The sequence below is a fragment of the Thermobia domestica genome, chromosome 15 (assembly GCF_964235325.1).
Source record: "Thermobia domestica chromosome 15, izTheDome1.hap1.1, whole genome shotgun sequence".
Taxonomy (NCBI): domain Eukaryota; kingdom Metazoa; phylum Arthropoda; class Insecta; order Zygentoma; family Lepismatidae; genus Thermobia; species Thermobia domestica.
The window spans coordinates 107,011,298-107,024,440 of NC_137468.1; the positions used below are offsets into that span (position 1 = coordinate 107,011,298).

The following is a 13,143-nucleotide window of genomic DNA, read 5'->3' on the forward strand; positions in this document are numbered from 1 at the left end:
ACACACACACACACACACACACACACACACACACACACACACACACACACACACACACACACACACACACACACACACACACACACACACACACACACACACACACACACACACACACACACACACACACACACACACATATATATATATATATATATATATATATATATATATATATATATATATTTGGTCTAGGAATTAATTCGTGCGGGTGGACAAGAGATGGCGCGACGAACGGAGCGTCCCACAGTTCCGTGTATCCACACATGTGTTGCAAACCCCTGTCATCGCGTATCGTTCGTAGTATAGGGCAGTGGATTAAAGCGTCACAACACCAATTTGTAGTTAAGTGAACATGGCGCAATTTGTGCCTGATAGTGTTTTTGCGGGGTGTCCTGCTGCATTACTTTAACATGCAGAAAAGTGCGACTGAAAGTCATCGTATTTTGGTGGAAGTGTATGGTGACCATGCTCTAGCTGAGCGAACGTGTCAGAAGTGGTTTGCACGGTTTAGAAGTGGTGATTTCGGCTTGGCAGACCAAGAGCGAGCTGGACAGCCAAAAAAATTTCAAGACGAAGAATTGACAGCATTGCTCGAGCAGGATTCGTGTCAAACGCAGGAACAACTTGCAGCAGCATTAGGCGTTGATCAAACAACAGTCTCCAAACGCTTGAAAGCCATGGGAATGATTCAAAAGATGTCACATTGGGTTCCACATGAATTGAAAGACAGAGACGTTGAAAGACGAAAAATCATTTGCGAATTGCTGCTTCAACGACAGAGCAGAAAGGGGTTTCTGCATCGAATTATTACGGGTGATGAGAAGTGGATCCATTACGAGAACCCTAAACGAAAAAAGGCCTGGGTGAAACCAGGTGAACCAGGTCCATCACAACCAAAACGAGATATTCACTGTGTAAAGGTTATGCTGTGCATATGGTGGGATATGAAAGGTGCGGTGTACTATGAGCTGCTGCAACCGGGTGAAACTATGAATGGAGAACGTTATCGACGACAATTAATGCGTTTGAAGCAAGCTATGGCCAGAACACGACCAGAATGGGAGAACAGACATGATAAACTTATTGTTCAACATGATAACACTCGCCCACATGTCGCAAAACCGGTCAAAACCTATTTAGAAAATGTCGGATGGGAAGTTTTACTCCACTCGCCGTATTCACCAGACGTTGCTCCTTCGGACTACTACTTGTTCGATTGCATGAACAACGATTTGATTGGACAGCGATTTACTTCTTCAGAAGATATCGAAACATGGGTCTCTGACTGGATCGCTTCCAAGGATGAGGACTTCTTTCGCCACGGAATCCGTACATTGCCTGACAGATGGGCGAAAGTGGTGGCTAGCGATGGACAATATTTTTCTTAAGGTATTTATGTATTTTGTGTTTGTACTACAGCTTCAATGTGTGCGTACCAACCGCACGAATTAATTCCTAGACCAAATATATGACTTTTTAGAAGTGAACTAGAACTGAACATTTCTAAAAATAATTTATTCTAGAACATATCTAGAATTAGAAATAAGTTTTGAGTGTTACAATCTGCAGTTTTTTAAAAATATATAATGTCTGTTTGTTTAGTGCTGCTCCTGTCGATTGTTTCGATTTTGTAACAACAATTATATAGTTAATTCTATTTTGATGAGTTTCATCTGAACAAACTCAGTTTTATTAGAATGAGGTAAATTTTAGCTGAAAATGAATTTAGTTTTATAACGAAAAAAGAATCTTACTTTTAATTCCACTCTGTTTTATATGTTGCTGTTTTCTCAGGCTGCTGCTTTCTTATTTTCTTCCAAGTATCGATCTAAATTCATCTCTTCGTTTAAGGATTTGTATCCGATTGTTTGTTCAGTTTTCCTTTTTAATATTACTGTCATTTCCTCTGAGGTGTCCTTTGATCTTGTATTTTGTCCATTTGTAATATTTTGTATCACGCTATTTTACTTGCAGTATTTCGAGGGTATCTAAGTCATATTTTCGTGTTGATTGCTGGGAGTTTTGTTTGCTGTTTTTGTTTTTAGTTTTACTTGACCTATTAGCATGTGATTGTTGCTGTAAATATCAGTATTACGCTTATTTCTTATATCTAAAATTTTTAAGCCATTATCTAATTATTATAATGTGATTTATCTTAGTTTTCTATTTTTAAATTTGAGGTAGCCCACTTAACGTTATAACAATTCTTGTGGAAAGATCATTTCAATTATTAAATGATAGCGTTCACAAAATTCTGTTATTAATTTTCCATTATCACATTTTGCCAATTCCACTTCTTCCTATTACATTTTTCAACTCTATGCTATTGTCGCCTACGTTTAGCATTAAAATCTCCCATTTTTATATGCGATTTTTTATTTTGTTAATAGTGTCTCTTACTGTTTTATAAAAGTTTCCTTTATCTAGTTTATTTGTTTCTTCTGTGGAAATATAACATTGGATTACTGATGTAGGTCTTATATTAGAATCAATTCAACCCATAATAATTCTGTCAGATACTGATTAAGAGTATGATAGTGAGTTGGACAATAAGAATCCAACTTTTTTCAGTGATCTTCCTCGGTTTCTGTGCCCGAATAGAAAAATATAATTTTTTCACTGGTTGTATTGCAACTCCTTCCATCTGGTTTTTACATACTTCGAAAATTTCTATCTATCTCGAGTAATTTTCCTTCCTGCAACAGTTTAGCTAGTTTACCAGTTATTTCAGTATTAAGGTTTCCTCGATATATGATCATTTTCTGTAGCTATTCTTGTCTTTTTCTTCAGGTCAAAAGTCATCTTCGATCTTCATTCCAGCTGTGTGTTATTTTGATTTCTTTAAACATTGAGATTTCGGTGACTGAGAGTTATAGCTTCGGTTCCCTAATACCGTGATGGGGCTGCCATCGAAGCTTGGGTATCGCGTGGCCTTTACGGTAATATGTTTTACAGTGTGTTCATCGTCCTCATTAGGCCTGCCACACCAACGTTCCACCTTTATAATTTAGGCTTTATGATCGGTTGCGTCAAAGTTTTGTTTGATGAGTTGGTCATAATTATTAGAGCTAACTTCTGTTCATAAATATTAGTTCCAAATTCTATCAATGGTTTTTATAAGTTTAAGTTAAAAGGTGGTCAACAAAAATCTTGCACTTGGTGATTGAGTTGATGCAAAAACGATTTTTTGTGGTGCGAGCGGTCCCGGGTTCGATTCCCGATGGGCCTACTCGATCGAAAAAGTGTACAACGCTTTTTCAGGCTAGCCACGCCGAATGAAGTTTTCCTGGGTTTTCCACATTCACATCACGCAAATACCGGGGTGGTACCTAACTTATAGGTCCCAGGCCGCTTCCTTCCTTCCCTTTCCCCGGATAGTGTGTTCGCCGAGGGGCGTCATTCCTGAAAACGTGACGGGCTAAATGGCCTTAGATGCTGAAAGCTCAAAAATATAAAATCCTAAATCCTAACGATTTCTTGTTTTGATTTAAAAAAAAAAAAAAAAAAAAAAAAAAAAAAAAAAAAAAAAAATACAAAGTCACTTTTTTTCTCTAATACATAAGAAATATAGCCTTTCTTCTAAAGAAAAGATAAGTAATGTCTTAATTTTTTAAAACCATGCGACTAAAATGTACTTTAACGTTTTCTAACATTGCTAATAAAATGGATGATGTTTCATTACCACCTTATGAAGGGTTAACTACACATACAAATACATTTGTTATGGCCACCTACAAATACATTTGTTATGGCCACCCCACCCTTCTTCCCTCTCAAGAGAATAAAGGATTTCAATCTAAAAATTCTCGTATATCACTGGAGTATTTAATATGTAAAAGTAACCAACACACTCACATTTAAAATAGTGAATACAAGTAATTCATTTTGTTCCTGTGCAGAAGAGTTTTACGAATTACACGTTTCATAACTCTTATGTGCCGAAAAAGTATTCTTGAGATTCGTTTATGTGTTATTTAACTATTGCCATTAAATTTAAAAGTTAGAAGTTTTTATGAAACTCCTCAGATTATCTCTGAAAATTTTCCTCTACACCCAAAAGTAAGTGTAATTTAGTGAACAGTAAGAAAAAATGATGTTTTCTAAAAGAGGCGCCGGCAGTTTTGTTCATATTAAACAAATGAACATTTCAGTTATAGATCTATAATACACCACCATTCGTTCCTCACCGAATTTTCATGAAGTAATTTACTAGTGACAGTGAGTTTTTTAATGATTTTCTCAAAATCGACTTTAATCATGTTACTCATATTTTGTAAATATTTTATAAGCAGTCCTACGGTATAGAATCGTTAATTTCTCTGACAAAATTCCAGAAAGGGTAGTTTTACTCGGTTTGCATTTTCTTCGGACTATTTTCTGTACTGTCAGTTTTGTATGTATTTTATTAAAGAACAGTCCCATTAAAAGTGTAATTAAGAACCCTAAAAATTATTTTCTTATTTCTTTCTGTAGTCATATTAGAAATTTTGTTGTTTTAAATATACTTTTCATTAAAAAGTCCTATAATATGACGTAAATATCTAAAAAAAATATTGGAAGTTTTATATAATATGGCTCTAAAGATTTTCTTGATATTTCATAAATTTTCATTAGCAATTCAGCAATGTGCCATAAATGATTTCTTTTGAAGAAAAAGATAATTTACTAGTAGAATTAATTATTGTTTGATGGATTTTGCAGAGTCCTGCGAACGATTTTGGTCGTATGTCATCTTATATGTATTTCTTTAAAATCTATTTAAGGTATATTCTAGTAAAATATGGTAGTTTTTTTGTTCGGTCGTGTTTTTTGTAATGGCCTTGTTCGTCCTTCATTAATAAATATTATATTATCCATATAACGTGGCTTAGTCCATTTTTTCTTTTTTTTTTTCTGTGAAGTCTGGAAAAGTTAGTTTAGTGATGTAGTGTATTTTCTTCAGATTAAGTTATTCGAAACCATCTACATTTCATCAATATGGCGTGATTCACGATTGAATTTTAAAAAACGTTTTATCTTCATTTTTATGGATCATCAAGTGGCTGAAAATTTATTTTTATAGATTATCAAGTGCAACTCATGTGTGTGCTAAACCGTTTTTGTACTTAAATCATAAATAGGTGAAGATAGAACGGATTTCGTTAAAAACAAAAAGCCAGCCACAGCGTATATTTCTGGTACTATCCCAATCTGCCTTGTGGCATTAAGAAAAATGGAAATATCCAATTAAGGTGACCACAAGGAAAATCGAACCTGGGATCTCCCACTACAGCTACTCAGTAAATAAGGTTGTTTCCGTATTAACGTTTATTTAGTTGAAGTGAACAGTTGACACTTCATTCAACTGGCTTGATTTAGTAGTGTTGTTATTTATTTAAACATATTAATTTTGCTGAGTCATTTCATTTAAAAATTTATTGAAATTATAGTAATCCTTTATTTATATATTTATTTGTTTCAGCTCTGTAAATTGGATGTTTTTACTATCTATTCTTGTTGCAAAGAGCATAGTGTTTATTTTCGTAGCTGCTATTACTTTGTTAATCAGCAGATCAGCGAGATTAGGAAAAGCTGGACTTTTCGCTATATTTTGTACTCAAAGTAACGATTTTGCAATTGGCTATCCTATAGGTAAGTCATGTAACCTTATTTTTGTCGATTTATTCTTTAGTACTAGAAATTTAATGCGTTAATTTTTTTGTGTGCTAAAAATAACTGCTTTTCAATTATATCGAATGTATTATTTAAAAAACCGAATAAATGACATCAATATCAACTTGAGATACCCTTTTTTTAATGATTTATAATACCAGGACATACACTTTGTGGTTCCTCCAAGAAGAAAAGAAATTTTCCTAATTCTGTTATACATTATTAACAAATGCTCGTATACTAATACGAGGATCACATTGAAAATAATTAGCAACAACTTTTCATGAATTCATGTTTTGACTTCATTAAAGAAAAACATACTGCATCTTAATTTACTGGCTTTTCTTTACTTTTCAACGAAGTATCCACTTCTTTGCACGCATTTCTTCTGAAAGCTAGAAAATACCTTTGCGGTAGAACTTCTACGAGTTGCTCGCAGATACTAATGAACTGGTTTTTCAATGTCCGTTTAGCATTGACTTCGTAGCTGTCCTTCAAAACCGAATAGATGATAGTCGGAATGTGCTATGTTTGGAAATAGGTAAAATTTCCCATCTTATTTTCACAGTTTCATCCCTGGTAAACTGAGCAGAGTGCAGACATGCATTATTGTAAAGTACAGACGTGTTCAAATTATTAGACTCACGCCCGAAAAATGCAAAATTGATAGAGTTCTAGAACATTTAATTTAATGGTTAAACCACCAATATAGGATCCTTCATTTGTTTACTATGCAGTTGAAGTGGTGATACCACCGTTGAACAGCAGATGGTATTAGTGAGGGGGAGGGGGGATTCTGAAAGTGGTGTTTCAGTTGTAGATAGCTATTGTGGTTCCTATCAATAAGTTACAGTCTGAAGGGTTGTGGTTGCTGTCGTAAAAAGCTAACGACATTCAAAGGGTTCAACAGTTCGAATGGGCCAGTTTAAAATGATCATGATGTGTTTCGTGTATCAATCTTTTATTCTGTGTAGTCCTGTAATTGCAGCATAATGGGAAAAGCAAAAGACCTTTCGCCGCGTAAAATGGAAGTTAAACAAAATACTTCTGGTGAAAATAAGATATACACGGCAATACATTGCTAGTAGAGTTGGGATAGAACAAAAATCTGTGAGTAGAATTTGTGTTGAAATGAACAAGAGCCGAAATAGGGTTGGGAAGTGTGGACAAAAACCAAAGCTATCGCTAAGAGGTATCAGAAAACTAAAAAGATTGGCTCTGGGAAACAGAAGTGCAACTTCTAATAGACTTAAGCATAAAAATGGCTGAGTATGGCGCAGACATTTGGCCTGAAAGTGTTCGAAGGATTCTTTGTGCCAAGGGAATAAAAGCATACGGTCAAGAAACAAAACGAAAATTAGAGTCTGTTCCAATCATGGCAAAGAAGCGCCTCGAATGGGCACGAGACCTAGAATATTGGACTGCTGACGATTGGAGAATAGTGTGTTTCAGTGATGAATCATGTATCTGTGTCTGATGGATGTTCACAATATGTGCGACGTTGACCTGGGAGGAATTCAAGTTGGAATGTCTTTAATAAACCGTGAAGCATCCTACTTCAGTCATGGTCTGGGGTATGATCTGTCTTCGGGCCTGGAAGACTGTATATAGTAGAGAGGACAATGAAGCACGAACAATACCTACAAGTTCTTCAAGAAGAACTACTTTCCCAGACTGCACTCTGGTTTGATGACGTACAATTCATCTTTATGCATGATGGAGCCCCATGCCACCGGTCAAAGCTGTGACAAAATTCTTCAAGGACAACGAAATTAGTGTCCTTGCGTGGCCAGGCACTAGTCCTAATATGAACCTAATTGAAAACTTTTGGAACTTCATGAAAGAAAAGCTAGAGAAGAGACACATTAGAACCAAACTTCAATTGATCAAGGAGATCAACAATTTGTGGTATCACGATGCTGAATTGAAGGGAAAATGTGCTAAACTCGTACATAGGATGCCACAAAGGATAAAAGACTTAATAAAAAATAAGGCATTTCATAAGAAATATTAATCTTTGTGTTAGAGATAATTTTCTTGTAAGTATTCTATTTCATTTTTTGTTTCCAATTTGGATATACACACTTTATAGTAATTATATTTGAATGTTACGTACGCATTTGTTTTATTGATATTGAAAAGCATATGCCACACGCACTAGAAATTAGGACAGAGTTACAAAATAGTAATTTGGACTAAGTTCAAACGTATTTTCTCACGTAATATTGTAAGAATAATAAAATATTCAGAAACTGAATGTTGAGTCTAATAATTTGAACACGTCTGTAGTGATTTTTATTCCAGGACGCTTATCTTGCAATGCACAACGAAACTTAAGTGTTCGCACAAAACTCCGAGCATCAGTGGTTTCCCCAGGTTCAAGATGGCAGACGGCACTTTTTATTTATTTATTTATTTTTTAATACTGGTAACGTACAGTGGTTCTATTCCATGATAATACTACTTTGTTTCCGGTTCGTTTTAATAGAATCAGCCTTCATCATCTGTTACAATATTCAATAAAAGGTCATCTCTTTCCTTTCTATATCTTGGAAGAAGTTCGTGAGCGTTATGTTTCGCGGTGCTTTGTTTCCAGCCGTCAATAAATATAAAACTTAGTGGCATCAAATTATTTGGTACCCTAACCTTGCAATTGTATCCATAGTAACCTGTATGTCGTCTTTAATGGAATTTAGAAGTTTTTCCATGTTGTATTCCATGGAGACAGTTCGTTGGCGATCGCTGCGAAACTGATCTTCGATATTCGTTTTTCCAACTTTAAAATGTTTTACCGATCTTTCAACTGCCCACTGCTAGCATCCATACACATATCTCCATATTTATTATTAATTTCAGCAGCAGAAATTCTCCCTTTTTATTAAGAATGCAATCACAACACATTGTCCAAACAAAACGCCACTATCAGCCATTTTGAAACAAAACAACTGCCTAAGCTTCTACAACCAAAGCTATTAATGTAACATTCCCTCGACGCATTCAGTGAAGTCACGGTGATTTGTTTTGTTTGCATATATTAATAGATTTTAATTTTTAAAAAATAATTGCGTACTATTTTTATTATATCTCTTGTATTATCCATATATTTCCACTTATTTATTATGATATTTGAAAGACTTGGGTTCGGAAATCTTAGCAGCTAGGTAGTTCTAGATCTAACAAAAAAATAATCGTTTTAAAATACAGTGGAAACTAATATAAAATATAACGGTAATCTTGTAGAGTTAAGAGCAGGAAAACCAGTTATAAATACAAACGAAAATTACATTCATCATACTGCTTTGTTTTCCACTTTCAAGTAAACACTATTAGTCAATAGATTTTAAACATTTAGTTGTTCTCATGATCGAGACAAAGCCACAAAGTTAGTTTCTTTTATATATATATATATATATATATATAATGTGTGTGTGTGTGTGTGTGTGGTAAAAAATATAATAAAATACAAAGTCTACCTCTGTCAGTAATGAACGCCGGAGCTGTTGCTAATCGTAGAGAAGCTGAAAAGCAAAGAAAATACACCAACCTTCTCGAAAGTTTTGTTTTCACTCCAATCGCTATTGAAACCAGTGGTGCTTGGGGTGTAAGAAGTCTTGAATTCATTAGGGAGGTAGGAAGACGCATTTCTTGTGTTTCCGGCGAAGTTCGCTCCACATCTTATCTAATACAGTACATATCTATTTCTATCCAACGTGGTAACGTCTCGTCGGTCTTTGGCACTTTACCACCTGGAAAGGAACTGGATGAGGTGTTTATACTCCGAGAAGAACAGTTTTATATATATGAATCCATAGACAATAATTTTTCTTTGACCTTATAATTATATATTTAAATTGTAATTTAAATGAATGCAGTGTAATTATGTCATTTCGGTTAATAAGTTTTAGTTATCATATCAATAAAATAAAAAAATAAAAATAGAAACACTTATATTAGGTGCAACGTAAGGTTTTTGAGGTGGTAACACTGTAGATACGTGTGTGGTGCATGGTTGTTTTGTTAGTACTATATTTGGTGGTCGTCTGTAGTATGACAGGTGGGTTAGAACAGGAGGTGTGTTGAAGAGGCAGCTGTAGTGATGTAAAATGGGAGACCTCTGAATTATAAGGAGACTAAATTTTAAGTGGCGCAAATGCGGTTAGCTGGCGCAAATGTATTTAAGGCAATCAGTGTGCTAGGTGTGTTATGAGCAACAGTGTGTCAAGGTAGTGATGACCTTTACAACTCACGGCGAAACAACATCGGGGAAAAGTAATAGTGAACGAAAGAGGAGCTCAGTACAGGAATCGCCGAGCAATGAAGAAAATGTTCACCAGGTGCCTTAGTGCGAATGCGGGAAAGTGACTGCAAAATTCAATCTTCACTTTGAAGAGGTTGTTACGACAAACACAGCCAGACGCGAGTTGTATAATCTGATTATCCGCGGTCTGGTTGCAATTTTAAATCATTGAACACGATCAACAGGATGTGTTGCCGAAAACGTGCAAAGTGGACCATCGATGATTTAAAATGTGTAAAATGGTCCGATGAGTCCTCTTTTAGCCTATTTACAACAGGCCATATTTATATATTGCGGATGCTCACAACTGTTTCAAACTGTTCTTCTTCCTTCCATCAAAATCGTCCGAGCGACGACAGCTTTGTGAGGCTGTGGGCAGCAGTTTTCTGGTATTCCTTGAGTCCTATGATCGCGCTTTCAGACGCATTGCTGCTAGTGACTATTTTAACATTTTAGGTGACCAAGCATTAATGCAGCATCCTATAATGCAGCCTATAATCCAAATCTTTTTTCCGACCAGTAACACAATTTTACAAGATTATAAAGTGCCAATTCACACTACTGGAGGTGTTGAAGCGTAGTTTCATTTACATCGGGATGAACTACAACATCTCTCAGTGATCATTGATGAATACCTAGAGCTGAGATTCTGGAGCAGATATTCTCCTCTATTCTTCTGGTAAAATATTCGTCAGGGAACAGTTAATGACATTTATTTCTCTATTCCACGATGAGTCAAAGTTGCAGGCTAATGGTAATCTTACACTATATTAATCAGGTTCTTCTCGTGACAGTCTCAAGTCTTCAGATGTTTCTATTATTTTTGATAACTACATATATAAAAGCTCTGGAATGAAACCTTATAATGTAATGCCACTAGTGCACGAGGAAAGCTGATTTACTATTATTAAAGTAAATATGTATCTTAGACGTTACAATTGGCTATAGTCATTTAAAAAAAAAATCTTTTCCACAATTTGATTTCCAAAATAATATGTTTTGAACTTGAACTTTCAAGAAAGAATATAAATTGATGAAGAATATATAAGTTAGTTTCTGCAGTCTTAGTGGTTAAAAGTGGAGAACTTTCGAAAGAGTGGGTATTTAAGTATTTTGGATATAATTGGACTTCGTTCCGATTATATGGTTAATTTTATCCTTTTTTTCACTAATCTGTTTAGTTATTAAATTTTTAATCTGTTTAGTTATTAATTAAGGGTGTATCTGTTTAGAAAGATTAATGTATGATTGTTCGAAAACAAAATCATGATTTGTCGAAACTGTAATGAAACATTAAACTGGAGGGTATACTCCAACCTCTAACTGATGACACAAAAAGTATACATTTATGAAGACTTCCGCCAATAATTAACATTATACAGGCTACCAACTATTAAAAATTTGAAATTATTTAAACATTCACGGTTTTCGTTAAAACCAAAATGGAGGCTTCTGATTATATTTTACATAAATTTAAAATATGTAACACATGCTTTTTAGAAAATAATGAACTGAAACAGTGTACTATACATAAATTTTTAACAATTTTTTCGTTACATTCTTCCACAGTAATGGCACTATACCACAAAACGCACCCGGATTATCCAAGCTATTTATATCTTGTGGCACCAATATCTCTAGCAATACTGAACCCTCTTGGGTTTATACTTATGGAATTAGAAAAACGAAGAGAGCAAATAGACGAGTTACGAGATAATCAGGAAAATAAGTGTAAAGTATTCTTGGTTGTGATGAAAAGTATTATTACTAATCCTATTGTGTTCATGACTGCATTAGGAATTGTGGGAAATCTTGTTTTTACGCATCATCTTCCTGCGTTTGCATCAGGAATACTAAAGGTAAGTACAAACTGAAATTGCACTGCTTTATGAAATTACAATCTCAAGAAGGAACTACAGGAATGCGTCTGAACTCTTAGGATTTGTACCGCAGAGATAATGCACAAACGATTACAATTACAGCGGGGTGACATAAGTGTGTGCCCAGCAGCGCCCTCGGTTTAGTGCTCGCAAGTAGTACCACGAGAGGGATGTACAAATCCTGTGAGATGGACACTGAATGTAGAACTTGCAAAACAAGCTTGCGTGTTAGATGTTTGTTAGGTATTTAGTTTGCAAGACGTAATCGAGTGATATATTATGAGAGTTCAGACTTTCGATCCATTATAGAGCATAGAATTTCAAAGCAGTCTGTCTCCATTTTTTTTTTTTTCCTATATACTTAGGTTTGTGGTTTGCTTTCTGTAAGTGCAAAGATTTCACTCACTTCTGTAAAGATTTCATAAAGTATTCATTATCCTGAGAATTAGCAAATAATGTGGTGTAGTACGGCCTATCTTTATTATTCTGTTTTCTGACTCTGATGATGGAATCGAACCACTTATTTGTAAATTACAAATAAAATTCTGAGGATCAGTGGGTATGTTGGTCCAAGAAAAGTTAAAGAAGTGGATGAGTGAGTAGCGTCCTCTCTTGCTAGTCGGAAGGCCCTGGATTTAAGTTCCAGTCAGAGATATTTGCAATGTAGTTTCAGGGTTTCCCCTAGTGTGACCAAACAAATGCAGAGATGCGTTCCTGATTTCCTCAAGAAATTTCGCCCCATCTTTCATTGTTGATAGTTTATAGTGTAAAACAGTCTACTGGTGTCTGAAACATTAAATAAATATGATAGGCTAAAGACATACTTGTTCTGTACGGATGCCAATATACAAAGTAGTTCTAACAAATGGAGGATGCAAACTTCGGGGGGTAGTGCATTACACACACACACACACACACAAAAAAAAAAAAAAAATCTAAAACCGTACTCTTGCGTATGAAAGTAAGTCATCAGGGTAATCTAGCTTGACAGCCATAGAAAGCATTTCTAGTATATTTTCTCAACTTTTTCTAGATCTCAGTTTTTTGATGGATTACTCTAAATACTTAATTTCACGCGGATTCGTTAGGTTAGCTCGGAAAGAATGCGTTTTTAAATCTATATTTGACCTATCTTTACGTTCTATTAGGTGTAATTCATTATTCTACCATCACTTTATGTAATTACCCAATAATTGGAAGCTGTCTTGTATATAAAATACAGTTAGGGTATTTGAAATAGGCGAAGTACTAAATATGTGTTGGTCTCTGCATATTTTTATATTAAGTTTTACTTTCTTTCTTTTTAAGTTT

General features: G+C 34.9%; 1 protein-coding gene across 2 annotated transcripts in view; it reads left to right on the plus strand.

Annotated features, from left to right (window-relative positions):
- The window catches only part of anchor (integral membrane protein GPR155 homolog anchor), a 300,439-nt gene that overhangs the window by 194,696 nt on the left and 92,600 nt on the right, over nucleotides 1-13,143 (plus strand). For both annotated transcript variants that reach the window (XM_081740041.1, XM_081740042.1), the window contains exons 4-5: nucleotides 5,465-5,634; nucleotides 11,522-11,811. In XM_081740041.1, coding sequence (XP_081596167.1) covers nucleotides 5,465-5,634; nucleotides 11,522-11,811 — 460 coding nt within the window. The remainder of the gene's footprint in view (nucleotides 1-5,464; nucleotides 5,635-11,521; nucleotides 11,812-13,143) is intronic.